We start from the raw sequence: 24204 nt of genomic DNA, 5'->3' as shown, positions 1-24204 counted from the left end.
CACGTCTCTTTGCTTGCTTGAGTGTGTTTATGTGAACTCGGTGACCTGGATTCATACCATAGGACAAAGCCATTAGGCATCGCATCATAAGCTCCTGCTTTTTACAGGGTTTTCCCTCTGAGTTTGAGTTGTTGTGTCCGAGCTGTTTTGAATTAGTTTGAGGCCATTTTTGATCATATCATACGATGGTTTTGAAGTTGTTTATTTTCGAGCAGATCATCCAGTTTTAGAGCATATCGGGAATAAGCGGTAGTTTCCAACCTGAGGGCCACAGCGCATGTAAGGAATGGCATAACAAATTTGAGGAGCAGGGATTCTAGAGAAGGAGAAAAGGCATAATTCAGCTCAAGACTTCCTCAATACATATGTTCTTCATTTAGTAAGTTATGGTCCAATTAGAATAAATTAGATGATAAAGCAGGGTATGCTTTAGGATGTGCTTGTGATTGACAGGTTGCTACCACGCCTTTTTTTTAACTTGAACTCTTCCATAGGGTGTTTTCATTGCTGGAACATTTTGCACACCTCAAATGTCTTATTCAGTGTTCGGTTGAACTTGGCTCCCTCCTCTGATGTCACTCGTGGTTGCAAAAAACCAAGAAGGTGGAGATGAGTCTTAAAAACGGCCGTCCACAAACCGATGGGGAACGCCACGATGAATGCATCCACTTATATATACGGTCCACTGATGACATTCCAAGTGGTGGTAGTATTAATGATTGAACACTTGACGAAACCTAAAAAAAAGAAGAAAAAACCCAATATCTAATGACAGCCAGTGTTTCTCTGTGGTGAAATACTATCAAACACTTCAATGAAGGCCATCCAGTCTATCAGAGTTGCATAATGAAGCGTTACTAGAGCCCATTTAGTCAAGCTTTTGAGAGATCACTCAACAGAAAAGGCTGCCGACTAGTAGTCTGGTGTGTACCATTATTAACTTCTTATCCAGAGCTATTGTTTCTTTCATGAGGACCTTTACAGTGAAAACTGTTTTTGTCGTGAAAATGGTCTGCTTCTAAATATAGCTTTCGTCATCAGAGAGAAGCAGGTCACTGTCACTGGTATCATCCGCTAATAGCTTCCTCCTTATTTGCTCGGTATGGAAAACCCTTCCGTGTGTTGCTCGCCCAGCGTTGCATTATGGGGCTCTCTCCGTGGTGCTGAAAGGTGCAGATCAGTCCGCCTAGCTGCCTGGGAGAGTGATTGACACGGATTCGAACGGTAGGATTGATTGAACTTGACCTGAATTCCGATTTTTTGAACACAGAGGATGTGCTCCAATTTTAGCTGGTAGGCAGGAAAACAATGACTCTTCCTCCTCCGCATCTCCGCCGTGCCTCGAGCAGCGATCACATCTTTTTCCCTCTCCTGGTAGCTGAGTTTGACATGAAGAACTGAGGGAGTCGTTTAACATTAACCTCTCGATCTCTTTGACCCTACCGCGCACAGCTGACACACATGCTCACTCACTCGGTTGCATCCACACACCTTTGCACCTGAGCACCTTTACCCCGGAGCAGCCACCCATGTCCTGTCGACAATGATGCCCTCCCGCCCGACTCCCCGATCCCTCCTTCCGCTGCACACCCACACACGCTCGAGAACAAGGGAAGTCGGACACCACACGGTGCGATTACAGACTGGATTGACTGTGTGTGTTAAATGTGAAAAGGAGATTATGTGGGTTTAACTCTCTGTGTCTGGCATACAAATTCCAACCGTGACATTACCTGTCTGTAGTGTGGCAGGAAAAGACGAGAGAAAAGTGTCGTGGAGGGGTAAAGGTGAAAGACTGATGGCAGATGGGAAACACAAAGAAATAGACGGGAACTCGGAGAGATAATATAGAGGGATGCAGACAGACGTGTCACAACAGAGAAGGGAGGATGGAGGGGAAATCACCTTATCTCAATTTGAGTTTCATCCCTAATCCCTGCATTTTCTCCTATGATTCATCCCATTCACATCATGATATTAATGTCATTATGTCACTGCATATTGCTGTTTATACAGGACAGAACAGATAACTAAATCCTGTTATGTATCAACCCTTTCCACAGCCTTGCCAAGCATTAAGAACTTAGATAGTGAGCTTCTGTCTCTGGTTTCTAGGTACCAATGATACCCATTGATGTAGAGGATCTGTAGAAATTAGAGTCTAAATGACATCTGAGTCTTTATATCTCCACTGATGTTTCTTCCCGACACCCCATTTTCTCCCAGTGCAGAGAGAATTAAAGCGATAAGGCTAATCCAGGCATTGTTGACACAATCCAGGAAAAGGGATTAATTAAGTATCATTGTCTGAGAAGAAAAGTTCTCTGGCTCGGGGCACAGCGTCTTCCCCTGGCCCGTAGCCCAGCTGAGCTCAGCACTTCTTCACACTCCTTTTCACTGCTACCCCCCTGGTCACAGCAGACGCACATACAGAAACACACAGATCCCAAGCGGCGCCTCGCTCCCTCACTCTAATCTGGAGGAGGGCGTTTGAGAGAGAGGATATATGGTGGTCTATCTCCCCGAGGACAACTTATCTGGCTGCAGCGGTTCATCTGTGCCACGACACCATTGTTTTACAGCAAACATCTGTGGTTTCCAGCTCCTCGGGCTCGTACGGCTACAGATAAAGGACCTACGGTGGATATGACAGAGCGGAGCAGTGCAGCAGTTTGCTGTCACGCCAATACTTTGTTCTGCTGAATGACAGCATATCAACAGAAAGGATGGGGGTGATGGAGTCAAGTTATGTGAGCCATTTTCCCCTCTATTGAGAGGAAGATTTCCGAGGGACTAGTATATTAGAGCGGAGATATTAGGATAATGCACATGGGATGAGATGGATGGCTGCAGTTTGGCACACAGGGTGGAATTTGTTTGGGTTGAGGTGACCTGAATGCAGCTCGTATACTTTATGTGGGTGTTAGATGGGGTAGTATCCTGAGTAATATTTTAAAGTGGGACATGCTCATATACAACATATATTCTTATTCCACTGAAATAGAGTGGATGTGTTTTGTGGTGATCCGGTAGTTTACGTTGCTGTGGAGAGTTCGGTTCTTAGAACCAGGCCTCAGAAATGAGGAGTTCCTTTTATGTCACGCTGTCTTCAAGAAAAACACCCAGCGCATACCATGAACTCATATAGGGATGGGATATAGAAACACTCGGAGTAAGTTGATCTGGGTGACTTTCCATTCATGTCGTAAATATCATCATGAGTGAAAAAGCTGTTCAACCTGCCATCATGGTGACAAGTGAAAAAAACAGCCTGCTTTTAAAAAAGTACAGGAAACAATGATTTATTGATTTGTTCGTCTTTTATTTTTTGCAGGGACATCTTTTGATTTATGATAATCTTAATTAACATTACTTGTTTGCCACTAAAAAAGGATGTTCACTAAAATAAGATGTGGGTCTCATCTGTAACATGATAAGTGCCATATTAAGAGTTTTAAGCATATTTGGTGATTATCGGGATGATATCGTGAATCACAATTATTTTGGTCTGGATAATCGTGACATGAGGTTTGCGTATTGTCCCATGCCTTATCTCATATCTTATTACCTCAGGGGTCATTTCAGTGTGAATGCTGCCTGTATGTCACACACTCTGCCAACTAACTAATTCTGTCTCCCTTTCTCTCATCCTAACAGTCAACAGTGAGGATGTTGTCTCTACGCGGCTGTACTTTGTGAACGCCTCCCTGCAGCGGGTGACCTTCTCCAGCTCGGTGGGGGTGTCCCTGCCCTGCCCTGCGGGCGGCGCCCCCCATGCCGTCCTGCGCTGGTACCTGGCCGCCGGAGACGACATTTACGATGTGCCCCATATCCGCCATGTGCATGCCAACGGCACCCTCCAGCTCTACCCCTTCTCCCCCTCTGCCTATAACAGCATTATCCACGACAACGAGTACTTCTGCACTGCTGAGAACCAAGCAGGCAAGATTCGTAGCCCCAGCATCCACATCAAAGCAGGTGAGCGGTGCACACGCCGGATGCAAAGTAAACCCATGGCCAAAGGGATCTTTTGATTTCTTACTTATTGTACCATGTCACACAACGCTATGCTTGTTTTTAGCTCTGCATGCATTTTGAATGATGACACCTAGCATAGCTTGTTGGATGTCTCTTGAATCAAGTTCTGCACCCGGAGGTATAAACTTAGGGGTATAAAAAGAGTAATGCCTTTGCAGCCTGTCTTCACATCCCATATATTTTTTTAAGAAATCAACCAAAGTGGGTGCATGGTGTAGCACTATGCTAAACTAGCTCAGTCGCACCTCCATTGTTAAGCAGAACCTAATGCTATTAAGAGTGAAATGGAGTCTCCACAAGTTGAGAGTGGCGGACACAAACCGGGGCCTTTGTGGTTCCCAGCTGGCACCAACAGGGCACCCCAACAACATTTATAGACTGCTCTTGAATTCTCCATATACAATGTTTACTCCAATTATATTAAATCATTCTGGAACGGGACCAATCTTTAAAGTTGGTCTCCAGCTTTTAGTTTTGGACCTTCATTAATATGGTAGATTCACAAGAGACATCCTAACTTTATTCCCTAGTGTAGGTCAGGCTTCAAGAAAAGCCTGGATCCTACAATTCCCATAATGCACATCTTTAATACGCCACATCTTCAGATTGTAACACAGACTTTCTGTTAAAGATTTTAAGTCTCAAGCCCAATCTGAGATAACCCTGATGGCCTGTGTGTGTAAATCTGGTGGAATGCCCCTTTATGAGCACTGAGGTTATACCTCAAATAAAAATCTCTTAAACTATAAACAGTTACCTTTGTTATACTTAAAATTCACAACAGCGACACCGTGCTTGGGCTGAGCATCTGTAAATATGGTCGACCGAGCGGCATTCATATTGGCGTCCTAAATCAACACCGTCTCCCAGCGGGGGTGGTGTCTCCGAGCGCAGCGGCTTGACCCTTTATCGTATTAAAAACCCTCGAGGAGACGGACACGCAGCCGCACGGACAGTTGGTCCGGTGACCTGTCTGCACTCCCTGCCAAGGTCAAAGCTGGAGAGAGGTGCTGAACACACCGAGGGAAGGTGTTACTGCTCTTTCTCCCTCTCTCTCTCTCTCACACACACACACACACACACACACACACACACACACACACACACACACACACACTCTAAACACATGCATACGACCTAATGTGATATGCACTGGATAAAACAGATGCATGCATGCACGTTCACGTGCATATGCACACTCACTCACTCACTCACTCACTCACTCACTCACTCACTCACTCACTCACTCACTCACTCACTCACTCACACAGACAGACACACAAACACACACACACATACACACACACACACACACACACACACACACACACACACACACACACACACACACACACACACACACACACACACACACACCAGCCTGTGCGTAGCTCATGCCAGCAAGCCTCCTGTCTCCCAGTCTCTCCATCTGTCCATGGACTGGAAAGTCCCCTACACACACACACACACACACACACACACACACACACACACACACACACACACACACACACGGAGCCATTTTCGTCAAGCTGGCTCTTGGTGTTTAGTTGCCAGCTCTTTGTCAGGGTGTTTGGCAGGAAAGATTTGGGAGAGTCAGCCTCAGACATGAAAAGATGTGAACGGAATCATGAAAAAAAGTGGATTTTCAGGTCATGGTAATAGCCAGGCAGACATTTTGACTCTGTTGATCAGTCCTGCACGAAGAGACAGTCAGCAGTTCCATACCGCACACATGGATACAAACAAAATGATTCTCCAAAATGTTGCCAGATTGTCTCCTTCGCCCCCCCCCCCCCCCCACACACACACACACCCATATGGCCTGTGTGGTCCCTAGAGGAGGACAGTCCCTCCAGCGTGAGAGTGACCTTCCAGCCAGCCTCAGTGTTGGGATGACCTTCCCGCCCAAATAATTACAACAATTAATCAATTAAATGCTGAGGCAACCACAACTCCACAGCTCCATAACCGGGGCTCACGTGCATGTGTGTGCACCTCATTACCTCCAGAGTCCCACACAACACCCCACTGCACGCTCACACACATACACAACCCTGCAGTTGCCATGGGCGACAGAGGCGTGAGCGCTAGGGTGTGGCATGCCCCGTCTCAGGTGGCGCAGGAGAATGATGGCAGCTGACAGCTCGCAGTATGACACCCCCCAAAAAATCTGCCCCACCCCCACTCCCCCTCGCCATCCGTCTCGTCCTCACTCCCTCTCTCTTCACATCTTCACATCTCTCTCTATCCCTCCCCCTCTTTCTCACCCTCTCCCATGCATGCTGATTGTGGGCCAATAATAGCACTAGCACCTGTCTGGATAGCTCTGCATTTATGAAAATCACTATGGGGGCTGCTTGTTTTCTTGTACCCTATGTGCTTTTATTTGGCTCCCTCATTGCAGCAAATCTTGTTTTCTGTATTCATATCATCACGCTGCTTTTTGTTTAGAAAAATATCAATGTGGTTGAAAACATTTTAATGTTTGATAGCTTTCAGAAGGAGGTTTGAGTTACAGCTAAACAGCTAGGAATGTTGCATAGTTTTAGACAAAAATGATTTACAGTAAGAATCACCATGAAGAGCGTATGGCACTCCAAGCCTGGTCTAAATCCTGGACTGATGAATTCTCAGACCACACCTGTGTCTTTGCTGGGTTTAGCTCCTACACACACTTGTGTACTTACCGCTGATCAGTTTCAAATTCATGTTGTAGTTTCAGATTCTCTAACTGCCGTCAACAAAGGACATCGGTTTAGTTTTCAAAAAGATCCTTCAGTTGTCAAACTGAGTATTATCAAAGGAAAAAGGCAGAGAAAAAAATCTATATTTTACATCTAGAATAAAACAGTTTTAAGCATTTTTTTGTGAATTGAGCGTAACCCCTAAAGCAAAGCTTTGTGTGTGTTACATATCTAGCAGTTTGGCAGGATCTACAGCCTCAGGAATAAGGCCTTCCTGTATTTTAAGGATCTCCTCTCACATTTCTTCCCAATGCCTTTCTTCACTTTCTCTTCTCAAGGATGCATGAATCATTTTCACTTTGGGTAACAAGTTAAGCTCGTTTGTGCTAGAAAAACATTCTGCCGGAGTCCGAGGGTTTTTTTCGTCGTTTCGTGCAACCAAGTCCACAAACTTGAAAAAATGAAATGAGGACACCTGTTTGATGAGCTGAGCTGCCCTTTGTCCCGACCCAAACACACAAACCTATGTAGAGCCGGGCAAAGACGGCAGGTTTTTAGTTCCCGTCCCTCCATCTGCCCTTCTCATCTTTGGTCCAGCTGACATTTCCCTACTAATACAATAAGTAGGATCCCTTATCCTGACACACACGGACTTCTCTTATACTATCCATTCAATAATGAAACCTGCATCCATTCATTTCTCCCGTATGTCATTATTTTTCCATTTCTCCTTCTCTGTGTTTTTGCTGCTCGCTTTATGAATAAGTAAATGCAGTATTTGGTTTCCCCGTCGTTAATTATTGAAGCGACAGTGATACAAGACTTGCCTCCCAGTGCGCCCAGTGCACCAGACCCATGTTTTAGCTCGTTCCTAGGCAACCAGGCTGCATATAGTCAGGCATCAGTAAGATCCTAATGATTCTGCTGCGCATGCGATGAGGGGGAGTGCAATTTACACACAAATCAGTTGGGCTACCATTTGCATCCTGTCACACGGCTTAAGAGAATGAATATGTAATGTTTTTTTCCCCCTCTGTGTCTTTCATATCTCGGGGAAGGAACGTGTGTTAAATGACAATGCTATCACAACATTTGCTTCTTGCTTACATGGTTGTGGACGAGGGCTTGTTGCCATACACGGACACTATTTGACTCATTTTAAAGTGTGGTTGAACAACACTGTCTTAGAGGGGTCAAATCACAGGAAATACACACCTGGATGACCTTGACTGGGTTTGAACTCTGACTGAACTGACATGTGATGACTGTTATTATTGCCTGGAACATGTCAGGCAGGTTTTAAACACTCTATGAGAGGCACAGTGGGCATTAGGGATTTTCCCTGCTATTGACGAGAGGCGGAAGGGTCAATCAGAGAGTAAATAAATGATTGAAAGAATTGGCTCGGGCACAATAGCCGAGGCGACTCAGTCGATCCTGGCTATTGATCCGGAGGTAGATGGCATCACTGAGAGGCAGGCGCTGCCTGAGTGAAGAATTGAAATGAAGACTTGATTGGAATTATTTGTCCTTTAGCTTTGACTTGTTTACAAATGAGGCTTCCGCTCACATTAGCGTCCTGTGTGTCAGGTGGCCACAGTGAGAAGTGAAATGCTCTCCGGAGGATATCTCATTGCAACCATTCATTAAGCTGAGGTACAAAGCAGCATTAGTGACAACACAATTGATTTTCTGAAAAAAAAAACCCCAACCCAAATCCAATTTGATAAACTTTGGCTGTGTTAGGCACGGTCACAAGTACTGTGTACTCTTATGATGTGAGATTCAGTTTTAACAAAGCTGAAGGAATAGTCGCCGCTCTCCTCCAGTCTGAGCTGCGTCACAAGTCAGGAAAGAAGAAAAGGAAGGGTCCAAGGTTCAGCCAATTATGAAAAAGTAGAACGGTGTAGAAAACAATGGACAGAATCTGAAAAAGACTTGGGAGATTAAACCTCGGACTTTAAGGTGAAAGACTCCCCAGCATTCGGACAAGGACATCGGCCTCGGTTCCACTGGGTTCCAGTGACAGTGGCGGCTGGCATAAAGCATTATTAATGAGCAAGGAAACTGGCCTTCAGGCTAGGCGTTAATTATATCACTGGAGAGCTGGGGGAGAGAGCGAAAACACGGGAGGGCGGGGCCACTCCCTGTGTTGTGTGTGTGTGTGTTTTACATTGTTAAGCCATTACTGTCCTCATTTCTAAGGGAAGCCTGCTTGAATAGCGGTGATAGATTGTGTTAGATTGTGATGCCAGAAACACTCCCCAACCTCAGCCTTTCTAAGACCTCGGCTCGTTTCTGTAATTTCTGTCTCATTTTTCTATATAAAGTCACAGGAGAAGAATGTGGCAATGCCCCTTTATATAGTAAGCTCAGCTCAGAAATAACAGGCCAGTGTTCATTCAGTCAAGCCAGCCCGCCCTTGAACTACCCGTCTCTCCTCCGCACCAAAAATAATCCATTAATTTGATTTTACGTTACTTCATTTATTTAATGAAAATGCATTGTCACATTTCTCACTAATCTAAATGTGAGGGAATTAACTGGAGAGATAATTTGGTTAGCTACAGGCTACTGTTTTCATCATTAAGCCCGTCTTAATGGTGTGCGCTGGCTGAAGCCTCCCAGCCTGGTGCTCCGGGTGTCATGTGCAGAGGGTGTGTTTCTGATGCCTGGCGCCTGCATGTGACGGGTCCCTCGGCCGTGAGCAACCCTCCACTCCTCGCCGTCGCACAGCATCTGTGGCGTTGTTCTTTAAAAGGCCAAGGGCCACTCACTGTGTATCCCGTTCAACCCGGCTCCACGCCAACCCTCCTCACAATCACAGCACGACTTCAGAAATTGGGACTGAAGAGAGAAACGAAGGCTTAACGGGCTTCAACAGGACACCAGACAAGTCTGTTCCCGAGGTCTGCCCCGGCTTGAACTGTGCCCTAAATCACTAAAAGATGTCGACATGTGTCGGAGGAATAAATTGTTACTTTTGTACACTAGCGATGAGTTAATTAACGGAAAATTAATTTTGATAATCGTCATTTATTCCACCTTAATAAATTCCATGCTCCCTTAATATCATGACAAATTTAACACCTTTTGGTTTTTGAACTGTTGTTCGGACAAAAAACATTGATCAAAGTTATAATGTTCTGTTTGGTATTCCAAAAGCCTAAATCCCAAACATTTACTGCTTCCAGATTTGCAAATATGACCATTTCATGATTTACTGTTAATATAATAAATGTAATATCTGTTGATGATGATGAAATAAACAATATGAAGGCATAATCTTGGCCTCTTGCAAATGATGATGACTATTTTTAACTTTTCTCTAGGATTTGCTAACAAACTTACGTGCAGGCTGGCTTTAATCACATAACAAATGAAAATGTCTGTTCCTAACTTTCACTTCCGCTTTGTCATCGGTTAAAACAAAAGGTTACAGTTTGTTCGGCCTCATTCCCCCTTGCTGAGACATCCAGCCGCCACCAAACGACATCCTTCCATTGACTGACGTCCGTTCTTTTGTCCACACCTCAGTGTTCAGGGAGCCCTACACCGTCCGTGTGGCCGACCAGCGCACCATGCGGGGTAATGTCGCCGTGTTCAAGTGCCTCATCCCCTCAGCCGTCCAGGAGTACGTCAGCGTGGTTTCCTGGGAGAAAGACACCGTCTCCATCGTCCCAGGTAGGAACTATAAGCCAAACTTTAAAGGTTCACAAAAACACCAAAACGTCCACCTTTCATGTTCCTGTCCTCTCTCACTGAAATGTAATGTCACTGCAAACTCCATTCGCACGGCCACGCAAGTTATATTTGGCTGAGTGTGTGCTCAGTCTGTTTGATCAGGTGGTGGATAATAATGGAAAGCAAATGATCTAATGTCATCCCAATATGTCAATGGACTCGAGAACATTGGCCCTGAGAGAAATGAGAAACAGCTCCTGTTATTTTAAGGCTGAATAAATCCCAGACCAAAAACGCAGTCTAGTTCCGCCAGAATTTTGAAAATGAGATTTTTCTAACCCGATTTTGCCATGTCTGCGATTGTTAACAGCCCTTAATCAATACTAATCAATGTAATTGTGTCACTGGCATCTCCTTTTTTGTCAGTGAGAGAAGACGGAGGAAGTTTTTTTTTCCAAAAAAAAAGGTCCAATCATTCAAAAAGAAGTCTGATGAAATGGCCTTTGCTTGGCACATCTTTGGCTCCTCACTCACAAACTGACACCGCTGTGGTTAATAGCTGTGTTAGAGGGATAAATCAGGCATTAGTGGACGTGTGTGTGTGTGTGTGTGTGTGTGTGTGTGTGTGTGTGTGTGTGTGTGTGTGTGTGTGTGTGTGTGTGTGTGTGTGTGTGTGTGTGTGTGTGTGTGTGTGTGTGTGTGTGAGAGAGAGAGACAGGGTGTGTGTGTGTGGGCTGGGGATCTAATTTGATGAGTGATAGATCTGTTTAACTGCTCATCACAGTCACCCAAAAGAGAGCGGCCACACCTCTGGGTCTCTGCTGTGACTGGAGCTCTCATCTCGTCTCCCGTCTGATCCTCCATTCACACCATTCCACGTGGAAGCGAGGAATGATAATACCGGTTTGAAACGGAGCGTCCTGCATGCTGCTGCGTGCGTGTGTTTGTGTGTGTGTGCAGGCTTGTGCGGTGCAGTGTTAACATTTGCTCCGCGGAGCAACGGCAAATTGCTGGGTGTCAGATGAGACTGTTTAGGTCAGATGATACGTATTGCTCTCTCGGCCCCTTATCTCGGTCTCTGATACCGAGCAGCCCTTTCATCTCTTTAAATAGTGTGTGTGTGAGTGTGTGTGTGTGTGTGTGTGTGTGTGTGTGTGTGTGTGTGTGTGTGTGTGTGTGCCTGCGTGTGTGCGTGTGTTGTGTGTGTGTGTGCCTCTTTGTATGGCTCTGTCCTTCACTCGGGAGCACTCATTGATCCAGCACAGCTGTGTGTTGTGTTGTGTTGTGGTGTGGTGTGTGTGTGTGTGTGTGTGTGTGTGTGTGTGTGTGTGTGTGTGTGTGTGTGTGTGTGTGTGGCCTGAGGGGGGTTTCCAGTCTGGATCGATAGAGCTTGCTGTTGGATTCCCCTCTCTCTTGTCACGGATCCCTCGGTGTGAGTGTGGTGAGATCGGGACGTTCTGTTTGACAGCAAAACATGTACAGATGAACAAGCAAGATCATGCGTGTGGTGAACATGTGCACACACACACACACACACACACACACACACACACACACACACACACACACACACACACACACACACACACAGATACAGATTACTACAACTGATCAGGCAAGTCATCCATATGCTTAATTAAAAAAATAAATAAAAAGAAAGCTGGACTATAAGCTGCCCTATGACCATAAATACAAACCGTATATTTACAGAATATTCGTATCAATAATTTCACGTGAAAATAAGTTAATGTTGAAGGTTCTTGATATGTTTCGATCGTGACCAGATGTTAAAAGAATTGGATATTTACATTACAGTATATTCTGTGGTAAATAATATACAATGATAAGGAGATTAATCAATTATCAACAGAAAAATAATTGGCAACTGTTTTGATATTTGCTTGCTTGTTCCAGCTTCTCTTGTGGTGATTTGCAGCTCTGCTCTGTTTCATATGATGGACACTGTGTCGACAAAAATGATGAATTCAGAAAGAATTCCATAATGAAAATAATCATCTGAATTTGCATTTGAAAAGCGTTTTTTTTTTTTTTTTTCTTTCTGTGTTTCTCTCTTTCTTTCCAGAGCTGATGAATAGGTCTTATTAGTAACACAGTGCTGCTCTTCTTCTTTCCGTCCGTCTCTGGCTCGGAGCCTCCTCTCATCTCTTTTCCTCCCTGGTACAGACTGGTGGCCTGTGTCAGCATCATGGCCACACACACACACACACACACACACACACACACACACACACACACACACACACACACACACACACACACACACTCGTGCACCCCTCCATCCTTCCATCCACTCCATCTATCAGCTCCTGGTGGCACGTACAGCTTTCTCTCTTTCGATAGCACTCGAGATGCTCTAGTGCTTTGCCATTTATTAGGGACACTGTATGCCAAGGTATTGGCTTGACAGGATGACAGATGTCACACAGACGGCTGTGTTGGTCAATAAAGCTGAGTTTGAATGGGCTTTGATGAAGAGGCAGGAGGGTGTTTGCTGACAGCTGGCCTCACTGCGAGACGACCCTGCCTGGGTGTCATGTCAGTTTTTGACAGCCAAATCTGTTTGCGTTGAGGCCCGTTCACGGAGCATTGTGGGGGGGGGGGGGGGGGGTGGGGGGAGACAGGCAGACAGGCAGACAGGCAGTCAGGCAGACAGTCAAACAGACGAGGGCTTTGTGTGTTGACTGGCTATCCTGGTTTTTACTCCCCTGTCATACCTCCCCTTCTCCCGCTACCTCTCTATCTAGCTTGTCTCTCCCTCTAATTGATGGTTTGCTGGTGTTGCTGTTGGTTAGAAAATTAGCATTTGTTTGCTTGTCAGTCGGGGAAAAGAAAGAGGATGCTCTGTTGACGGGTGTGTACGAAGGAACTACATTTGTGTGTGTGTGTGTGTGTGTGTGTGTCACTTTGTTAGTATCCATCTCCTTCTTCAGTCGGTGCTTAAAACAGTGTGAGTTTTATCTGGTCACCATGGTAACGGGTGCGAACCGGCGGGCGGAATGAGGAAGGTGTGAGGATGCATCGCTGCCTGATTTTTATTAGACACACACACACACACACACACACACACACACACACACACACACACACACACACACACACACACACACACACACACACACAGATGACATACAGCATATGGCCATACAGGTCATTGCTGTCAGGAGAATTAATCTTTTATCTCCAAATGTGGAGATTTTAAAACTTGTCTTTCTGTTTCTCTGTCTTTCTGGTTTTGTCGTGCACATAAATGTGAAACCAATAAATTACTTTGGCCAATGTACTGTATCTGCAAATACCCTCTTGTTCAGATATATCTGTGTATATGTCGGCTGATGAGTAACAAGAAATTGCATTACAGACCTGCCAAAGATATTTTTAATGTAATATGTCTGTGTCACAGCAACATGCGTTCAAAATAAATATAGCAGATAAATCATTTTTTTAAGCTATTAAATATCGGTAATGGTGTCGTACTCGGATATGGAGAATTGTTTGGGCTATTACATACGAATCCTGTGACGTTAGATCAGAAACTTCATTTTTATGTGAATCATATTCGTACTGTTGTTGAATATATTAAACTCGTGACACCTGAGTAGCTTCATTAAATGTTGAAGAAAACACTGTCAGTGTGAGTCAGGAATATATGCCTTCACCACCATGGTTTAGTGTTACATTTCCTCCAATCTGCTACCTTAAATAAAAAGAAGAAAAGTTGTTTCTATTTTAAGAAAATATTTATAGAGAATATTCCATTAATATGAATCATACCTTGTAACAGAATGACAGCATTGATGGACAGATGGATTTATTGATTTATCTACTAATTGAATGTTTGATTTGTTGATATAGAGACAGAGAGAGGAAGAGTGAGGGTGGGGAAACGTGTGACGATTGAGTTTTTGCATTGATTGCGGTTGTTTAATTCTCTGTCTCTCTCTCTCTCTCTCTCTCACACACACACACACACACACACACAAACACACACACACACACAGACCGCCTCTCTTTCCGTGAAGTGTAGCGTCACCACAGCTGCTGCAGCTTCTGTCCCAGTCTCCATTTTGTGGCCACTCTGCAGAGGCCCGATACTCTCTCTACCCCTCTGTCAATCCACTCTTCTCTTAACTTTCTCTCTCTCTCTCTCTCTCTCTCTCTCTCTCTCTCTGTCTCTCTCTCTCTCTCTCTCTCTCTCACGCTTCCTTTCTGGAGGCACTTATTAGGAGATGAAGTGACAAAGCATCGTCTTTTCCTTCCACTCCCATCAACAACAGATATGCACAAAAAATGGCAGAATAGGCAAAAAAGAGAGAGACAAAGTGGCACAAAAGCATGACATGCTAAATTATGCAGGTGGCAAAGTGGGCATAGGATGGAGGGATGATGGAGTGAGGCGGGTAGGTGTATGAGTCTGTGTGAGAGGATGGGCAGATGGACAAAGAGAGAGGTGTGTTGTGTGCCGGATTTACTTGTTGTCCCCAGGCTCCCCAGGGAGGAAGAGGAGGCCGGGGGCTTTAAAGCCACTGTGTCCTGCCATTAAAGATGCATCTGACAAGTGCTTAATGCCCGCCCCACCTACCATCTCTCCCCCATCTCTTTCCAAGTTAGTTTTTTCTCCCCCTGCTCTGACCATTAACCACACATCATGCGTATCTATGAGTTTGCCTTTGCGATGGTTGCAGTTTGTGCCTAGTGTGAGGGGGGGCGGGAGGAAGAGGGCAGGGGTAGCCGTGATGGGGAAATAGGTGGTGTTTACTTATTGATGTGTGTTTATAGGCTGTGGTGTGTTTGTGCGTGTGTGAACCTGGCAGCTATTTGTGTTAGGTTGGGTTATTTATTCAGCACTCGTGTTTGGATGTTTTACAGAGAGAACAGGTGCAGAGCGACTCTGAGCGCGCTCTGTTTGAGCGGACTCTGTGTGTGTGTGTGTGTGTGTGTGTGTGTGTGCGTGTGTGTGTGTGTGTGTGTGTGTGTGTGTGTTAGTGAGACAGACAGATAGAGGCTGAAGACACAGGGGCATTCACTGCTGTCCAGGCACTGATAGGGCCGCGGTGGTTGACATGATTCATGATTTGAGTGTCGCAAAGAAATGCTGATTTGCGTCTTCTGAGTGACGCCGAGACATAAATGTGCAGACGGACAGACGGACACTGCACATGCACGGGAACATGGACGTTCGGAGTAGAGATTGAAATGGCGGGAGAGATGGAGGGAGATTGAAGGAGGGGAGGGAGGGAGGTAGGAAGTGAGAGAGGGCTGTGCACGAGGAGAATTTCAATGGCACTCCAATCATGCAGGCAGTCTCGTTAGCCCAGGGAACATTTGCATAGCGCTTCGGCGAATTCATTTGGCCTTACCCGGAGAAGATGGCTCCCTTTCCTCTCTGCTAGTTAGTTATTCATTGACCGCATTCAGCCAAGGTGCGCACGAGCACACACACGCAAAATCTGTGCATTTCTGTTTGTTTCCGACCTGCCGGCTGACATGCTTTTAATTTGATCTAGTCTTTGTCGTTTGTTCGTGAGCTCATTGCTCGCTGTGTTTGCAGCACGGCGGTGCATCTTTCTGACTGAATGGATGCGTGCCTCATGGAATCCTCCTGCATATATACTTACAATAGTAGTGTAAGTGCATGCCAGCAGACAGAATCATTGTCAGATATTCTTTGCCAAATGCAGAACCGACGTCAGAGCATTACTCATCACCCACCATGATCTCCTCGCCAACACCCTCTCCATCAAACAGTAACGCTGCTCCTCCTCCTCCTCCTCCTCCTCCTCCAGCATGAGAATTTAATTAGGTAAACATATATGATTCAGAAAAATGGGATCTATACTGGAGGCCATCATTAATAGGGATCATGACTTGCCTTAAAACAAGGTGTGGCGGTGAGGAGGCACAGCCAGTAAGTGAAGATGACACACATAATGAAGAAATACAGTGGATGTGTTATTCTAATTATCCCACTGACAGCGCCTTGCAATCTAACGATGTTTGACAGTGCACAACAACCATAGTGGGGTGTGTGTGTCTGTGTGTACCTTTCTGTGTGTGTGTGCATGGGTTTGCTAGATTCTGACAGTGTTTGTCACATCGGCCTGAGCCCAAATGTGATTTTGTGTTTTGTGACCTTTTCCAAAAGACAACTTGTTCTGTTGGTCAGTTTAAGAAGACAGACACAAAAAAGTAGCTTCACTTCAAAAGTAACAAATTAGATGATGTACAGCTTTAGTGGAACACTATCTTTGGTGGGAGTTATTTGGAAAATGTGATGTTTTGAATGAATATATCTTACAAAACAGCTCTGAACTTAAACCTTGCTTCGCCACCTTTATTGACTTAAAGCCCTGGAGATAAAAATAAATAAATAAAATAAAAAATTCTGCACCTCTAAGATGCATCAGGATACAGAATGTGACACCACATCAGTTCCTGGCCCTAAACGTGAGGGACTGACATGAAGACAAGAAGACGAGTAGGAAAAGAAAAGCCAACGGAGCACCTGCGTGTGCACGTGAGGTAACAGAGGTGCACGCCGTTTGCACGTATTTGTGTTTTAGTAGCGTGGTGGGGGGAAAAGGCAATATGAGAGATATCCCGTTCCGACACATCCCCTCTGGAGCTGACTTAATGACCCATGACCTGAAGATGCACATGCAAGGGAGGGAAGGCGAGAGGGAGGAAAGGATGGAGGGAGGGAGGGAGGCAGGCCGAGGAGGGACAGAAGGGGAGGAGTAGGAGAAGGAGGGAACCAGGAACAAAATGGATGAAAACTGCAGCAAATAAAGCAGAATGAGAGATGCAAATGTGCACCGTGTGACGCATCAGTCTCTCTCTCTCTCTCTTGCTCAGATCTGTCCTGACTTGACCACAGTCGTATCCATCAGCTGGAGGAGCTCCTCTTCTTCCCTCTTTCCGTGCGTCTCCGCTGCCTTCACTCACTTTTCTTTATTCATTTCTTTCATCAGGCTCATAGATCACAGCTAATCAAAGACAGGATGGAGACAGCCAGCAGAGCTCTGACATGCAGCCCACAATGGACACAGGCAGAGGCAGCAAGGGAGAGATGGAGAGCCTCAAAGAGAAAGGAGGACAGGAACATAGAGGAAGAATAACTCGGTAGGAGAGTGGGCAGAACATAGGTGGAAAGAGATTGGCACAGTTTACCAGCTCTACTCCTTCTTTTTCCCTTTAGACACACCCCGTTTTATTCCGTTGGTTCTAATGCTTTTCCTGCCCTACCCTCCAACCTCACACCACCTTTGCCGTGTGTGTGCGTGTGTGTGTGCGTGTGTGTGTGTGTGTGTGAGAGAGAGAGCCCTGGCTGACCTCCCCTGTGAGCAATGGCATGGCTTTATTAATAGCTAATCAATGGGCCCTCTGGGGTGTATGGGCTGCCCTGAGGACTCCCATAAGACATATGCATATACACGAACACCCCCCCCCCCCCCCCCACACACACACACACACACACACACACACACACACTCGTCAATAATTCATAGAAGTCAGTACAATATATGTAAGGGTTATTTTGCGATTGTTTTCAGGTTTTAATTGATGTACCTCCGTTATAAGCAGCTTCAGATTCGTCCTTCATGTTCTCTTATTTGGGCTGTTTGCATCATAATGCACTCTCTCCTTCTCACTTTCTCTGTTTCCTCCGCCTCCTAGACTTCTCTTACTGCTTGACTTGACATTTATTCCTCTCAAGTGCTTATCAGGCCCACCTTGACCGCCTCTGGTTTTGCATCATTATTTTCCTCTCTTTTCTGCTATTTTCAGCATGCCTGCCCTCTTCCTATTCTTCCCTCACCTACTTATTTTCTCTGCTCCGCTCTCGCTTTCTCTACCTTAGCTCTTGGTATTTTGAAAGTGCAGTCTGTGTTTTTTTTTTTTTATGTGTGTGTTTCTGTTTTGTTCATGTGCATAGCCGTTGTTTTACAATGCCCAGGGCAATGCAAGTTTTCTGTTCCTCTCACTCTGTCTCACTGGAGACATTGTTTGAAAACAGCGATGTGAGTTTCAGACATGTCTTGTGAGGAATCCTCCATGTTTTTTACTCACTTCCTGTACTGTGATATGTTGCATGAATAGCGCTCCTTGCCACACACATACATTATGGCTGAATTACATGGCTGACAATATGTTTAAGCATTCTAATCTAAATTTAAGGTTGAGAATAGCGATATTCTATATATTTTTCATCAAATACCACAAAAAAGACCAAAGCCAATAAACTGTCAGCCAGTTTCTCTCCCGTCAGCCCAAAGCCCAAATAGTGCATTCCTACGAATGACATGCATCTTTAAAAATTGGTCACAAAATGCTCATGTTTAATAAAAGGCTAAACAATTTCCTTAAATAGCTGGGAACTGTAGATTTTATGCACTGCAATTCACAAGTGCATGTATTTGTGGTCCCCACATATTTGGTGTGTGAGGAGGGTGGTGTATGTGGGATTGACTAATATGCACCACAGTGCCAGTGTTCATGGTGATGACTCACTGATGTGTCATTAATGGGTTTTGGACAACAATGGAGGTCTGTTGCACAGAGGAATGAGCTATATCAGCCTTCGGTCTGTCAGGCTAATAGTGGTCAACTTCCGGGATCAACTTCCAGTAACTTTAGAGAGGCTTCGTGGTTGCCAGGTAACGACTCCAGGACCAATCAGAGCCAGGAAAGCTGCCCCGCCCCACCTGTTTCCAGTCTTGATGCTTAGCTTAGCTACTTAGCTAACAAACTGATATGAGTGGTAACAATCCTCCCATCTAACCCTTGTTTAGAAATAAGTTACTATTCCTTCACATGTCAGGTTTTATACCTACAGCCAACTGCCCTTTGGCATAGAACGTGTGTGTGGGTCTCTTTCTCTGTGTGTGTGTGTGTGTGTGAATGTGTGAATGTGTGTGAGAGTGAGACAAAGCGAGAAGAAAATATTTTTACATCTGAGCTTAGCTGACTAAGGCTCCCAGAAGACAAAGAAAGGGGGAGAGGAGTGCGGGAAGGGGAAGTATAGAGGAAAAAAGAGAATGTAATTTGAATCTCATATACATTTCAGTTGAAAGTCATTCTAGCCTTGATACAATCTCTCTGGAGTCGGCCTCACACACACACACACACACACACACACACACACTCCTGGACAAAGCTCTTATGTATGAGCACAGATTGACAGTTGAGTGCTCGCACTACAGCTCATTCATCCTTGTTGACTACATCTCTGCAGCCAAGTTGAAAACACAATGTATGTCAGTGTGCAGCTTCTCCACAAAATACAATATATTGTAATAGCTACAGTCGCTCGCACACTTAAATAAACCCGAATGCAACATTAGAAGCCGTGAAATGGAAAGAGTAGGAGGAAACACAAACTGTGTACAGGCACTAAACTGATTTGTCTTGGCTCTTTTTCTCCCTCCAAACTTATTCCTCTTTCGTCCGGGGAAACACAACATCTCATAATAGGAACACGGCTGTTTGTCTACTAAAGTCGGTCCAATCTAAGACTGAGACTCACGTCAGATTTAATGTTTCTTACATGGCTACAAGAGAACATCTGGACAGTGGCCTTGACTATTGCACTTTATATGATATGATTTCTTGTAATTTCTCAGATCCGAGCGGTGGGAATGAGGCTCATAACGCTTGCACGTTGCTGTACTGTAGACACTGCAACTCACCAACAGCACAATCTCCACATTTGCCATTTGTGTGTGTCTTTTACTCTGCATAAACAGTGTGCCCTTCTCTTGCTGGCTGACAAGTGAACGCCTTGTTTATTTCTGTTGAGGGGAAAACAGGCGGGTATTTATTCCATCGCTCCCCTACCTCCAATCCTCTCTCCTACTCTCGTCTTCCTGACGTCTGTAGACAAACAGAGCTGTAGCAGAGCAGCGTACAGTAATGAGCTAATAATTCATCCAGGTGATGTTGTATGAGGACGGATGAGGATCAATGACCTTCAGAGGGCTAACTTAATGTTGAGACCGTATAGATTACACAGTATATTGGCATGTGAAGAATTTATTGTTTTAATACGCTGGATTAAAAGATCCCTGTCTCATCACTGATTCCAAACATTTCTGTCCCTTTGAGTCCATTTCGCTTTCTGACCTCACGTAGAAGGCTGCGGTGGGACCGGGATCCTGTGAGTCCCACGGGAGACAACGTTACGTTGTGTTACACTTTTGTTTTAGTATATTTATCTGTCCTCCTTGCTTTTCCTCTTTTGTTTAGACTGGTGGTGTGGCGAGTTATATATTCATTTACCATCTATGACATTCGATATTCCAAACACAATCCAGTCTGATCTGATGAAAAAAAAAAAAATCAAAAAACACTGTATCACTGCTGTACTCCATTGGGTTAGCATCTGTTGCTATGGAAACAGCACAAACTATCATAGAACTTTTAGCTCCCACTGCAGAAAGTTGAGTGGACGAATCCAGAGCTGAAAGGTCGGGTAAATATTCTGCTCATTAGATCAGAACGTCCGATGGGACGTTTGTGTTCCTCCGTGTCCAGCTGGATGTTTATGCAACTGTTTGGACACAGTTTAACCATCAAACGCTCCTCATTGTCTTCTTATACTACTTCCTGTCTGTCACTACTTCTTCTCCTTCAGTGATGGCTTCCAATGCAGGCTTAATGCACCATTGGTTTTCTTTGCTTTTCTCTTTCACAATCACAGACAGATTGTGTTTCTAAACTATTTGAGGGGTCAGAGGATCATGTTCCACTAGTTTAAGCTTTTTGAAGCATTAGTTGTTGTTTTTTTTACATTTTCCTGCATTATTTCATTCTGTTCACACTATCTTAAGTCTTAATGAGTGCCATGTTTTCCTCTGGACGTTATAAGGTTGATGCTTTGATGTTGTTTGTCCCTCAGTACATGCACCATACCCTGCAGTCTGTCTTCATCCTGAAGTGGAAAAGTGGGTGCAGAGAGTTGATGGTTGGATGGATGAATGGGTGTTTGGGTGAAGCGATGTAGATAAACTCTTCTGCCGTATAAAATCACTTATAAAAATAAATAATGGTGGTAGAATTACTGTAGGGGGTCCCCAAAGTTATTTGATCCCAAACTTCATTCAAATCTTCCTATTTGGTAATTGTTACTATGTGAATATAATAATATAGAATATATTTATTCTACATAAATATATGAATCTGTCAACAATTATTATTTTAATGGCTTAGCATTATATACATACATCATTACAAAGTACTGTGATACATGGAACTATAAGCTGCACTACACATTATTATCGGCTCGGTTTAATAAGCAACACTATAGGCCAACGGGTCCTTGGCCTGGAAATAATACCTCTGTTCTAGATGAACAAAAGAACGATTCTGCTACTGTTAGTATGTACCAGTAACAGGAAGTAATCCTGAGCAGTAGTTCTCTCGCTGGGCCGTTATTTGCATTTGGAAGCCTCAGTTTCCCTTTTTTATCTTCCTCAACCAAAAGGAAGTCACCTAACTTTTCAATTACAATAATTTCTCGGGTGTCATTATGACCATTATGTTATCGTATACGGAAGTGGCCTACCTATTACTCACACACACACACACACACACACACACACACACACACACACACACACACACACACACACACACTGTGAAGGGCTGCGTGCCAGGTGGATGTAGTGGGTAATTGTGGCATCAGTTGATAACCACTGGACATGACTGTATGTTTTCCTCTTCAGAAGTCAACAGCGCGTAGCAGCGTTCCACTAATAGGGAGAGTGGCTCTGCATATACGCAATGTGTTGCTGTGCAGGAGAGGGAACCATTCTGCTACTGTGTGTGTGAGTGTGTTTGTACATTTATGTATGCGTGGTTGTGTGTCTGCGTACATACGCGCTTGTGTGTTCGTTCATGTGTGCTGGCGTACCCAGCGTGTAGACATTTGTACGTGTGACAATAATATTGTCGTTTTCTGATGGGAAGAAGATGAGATTGAGATGGAGAGAGAAACGGAGAGATGGGAGGAAGAAGTGATGAGGAGAGAGAGAGCACGAGGAGAAAAGAGAGCAGTCGCCGAGGAGGGAGCGACAGCGTGAAAGACAGAGGAGTACTCTCCAGAGAGATGCACGGAGACCAAAGGCTCATTCTGCCACCATAAGCATGTTTAAATTTTGAACAAGCACTTAAGAGGGACAGCACAGAAATGCATATTTCTCAAAGAGGTTTCGGAGTAGGCACTTGTGGGTAAAGCAGTGATTTATTTTTGAGCGTATGAGAGAAAGAGGTGTTTAAAAGGAGGGAGAGAGCAGAAAAGAGGAGAGAAGAGTTAGAGGTGGAGGAAGGGAGGGAACACAGAGATGCAGGCTTTCTTAATGGAGGTGTTTTTGCTCCACTAATTTTAGGGCCCATTTAACAGAGTGTGCTCCTCTCTCCTCTCCCACTGTCTCTGCCTCCCCCCCATCCTTCCATCTCACCCTCTCGTCTCTTTCCCTCTACATCTCCAGTTAATTTAATGAAGGGTTGCCCGATTGCTTTTAGCATTAATATTCCAATACCAAGTGATGTAAATAATGAATGCAACCTCCCTCTACCATCTCTCTCTCTCTCTCCCCCCCCCCCCTCTCTCTGGATGATGTTGAGTCCCATCTGTCGTCGCCGCGGTGGCACAGAGCACTCCCCAAGGATGAGAGGGAAAAGTAGGATAAGAGGGCAGGGAGAGAGGAAAAGGGGGAAAGGTGTGCCGAGTGGGGTAACATGAGCATGTCTTGTGTTTAGGGTCAACACTGATTTACTGGTTGTGGGTTTGTTTCTGTTTCAATTTAGTATCACACAAGATTTTAACTTACATTATTTTTTTATATCCGACTTGATTCAGCATTTTCTAGATTTTTATTTCATATATACATTCAGCAAAGTGCACCTTACTGTTTCTGTGTGTGTGTGTGTGTGTGAGTGTGTGTGTGTGTGTGTGTGTGTGTGTGTGTGTGTGTGTGTGTGTGTGTGTGTGTGTGTGTGTGTGTGTGTGTGTGTGTGTGTGTGTGTGTGTGTGTGTGTGTGTGTGTGTGTGAGTGTGTTTTGCATGCTAGCAACAGACTGTTTGTGTTCATCTCCGTCCTCTTTCTGTTCTCTCTCTCCTTTTCCACCTTCCTTTTTAATCTCTGGATATTTATGAAACAGATTCATGATGCCTCAGGATAAGTGTGAATTTTTTTGTTCCAAGTTGAAAACATTTTCTTCTCCAGTGGATCCGTCTTCGTCCCAGTTCACGCCAGCTGGGCAAATTTACATCTATTCGTGCCAACCCCCGTCTTCCCTTTGTGCGCATTATTGCCGCCTCTACAATTCAACTTGTGTTCTGTCTGAAACACACCTTAACAACCAACAACCTGGCTCCCAGGAAAAGTTTTTTTATTTTTTAATGGGAGTTTTACCTCTACACCTCCTTTTAATGTAGTATCACCGTGGATTATTAGTAAACACTGTGAGCTTTCAGGGGCTAAATCCATGCTAAGAAGGCTTTTAGTCGTGAAAGAGGGCAAACAAAATATGCGATTGGAAGAAAGGGATGTTGGAGCGCTGGTGTCTGGTTTAGACTGCAGGCCTCTTGCAAACTAGTAATGAGTGGAGCTAATTAATTTAGACTCTGCCAACAGATGGCTAAAGCCACATGGCAGCCGCTAAGGGAGGTACTCCTCTTTCCTCTCACTCTCCTGTTCTCGTTTTCCTTTAACTGTCTCTGCCCGACGTTACAGCGGCGCTCGCCGGGAGCCCCTTCGCTTGTGTGTTCGATGTT

At 44.8% G+C, this 24204-nt stretch overlaps 1 protein-coding gene across 3 annotated transcripts in view; it reads left to right on the top strand.

Moving 5' to 3' along the window:
- Positions 1-24204, top strand: part of dscaml1 (Down syndrome cell adhesion molecule like 1) — a 91580-nt gene that overhangs the window by 5750 nt on the left and 61626 nt on the right. For all 3 annotated transcript variants that reach the window (XM_084018652.1, XM_084018653.1, XM_084018654.1), the window contains exons 2-3: positions 3658-3978; positions 10263-10409. In XM_084018652.1, coding sequence (XP_083874778.1) covers positions 3658-3978; positions 10263-10409 — 468 coding nt within the window. The remainder of the gene's footprint in view (positions 1-3657; positions 3979-10262; positions 10410-24204) is intronic.

Source organism: Eutrigla gurnardus, assembly GCF_963514095.1.
Source record: "Eutrigla gurnardus genome assembly, chromosome: 10".
Taxonomy (NCBI): domain Eukaryota; kingdom Metazoa; phylum Chordata; class Actinopteri; order Perciformes; family Triglidae; genus Eutrigla; species Eutrigla gurnardus.
Note: the sequence above shows the minus strand (reverse complement) of the source record. Positions and strands in the feature narration are given on the sequence as shown.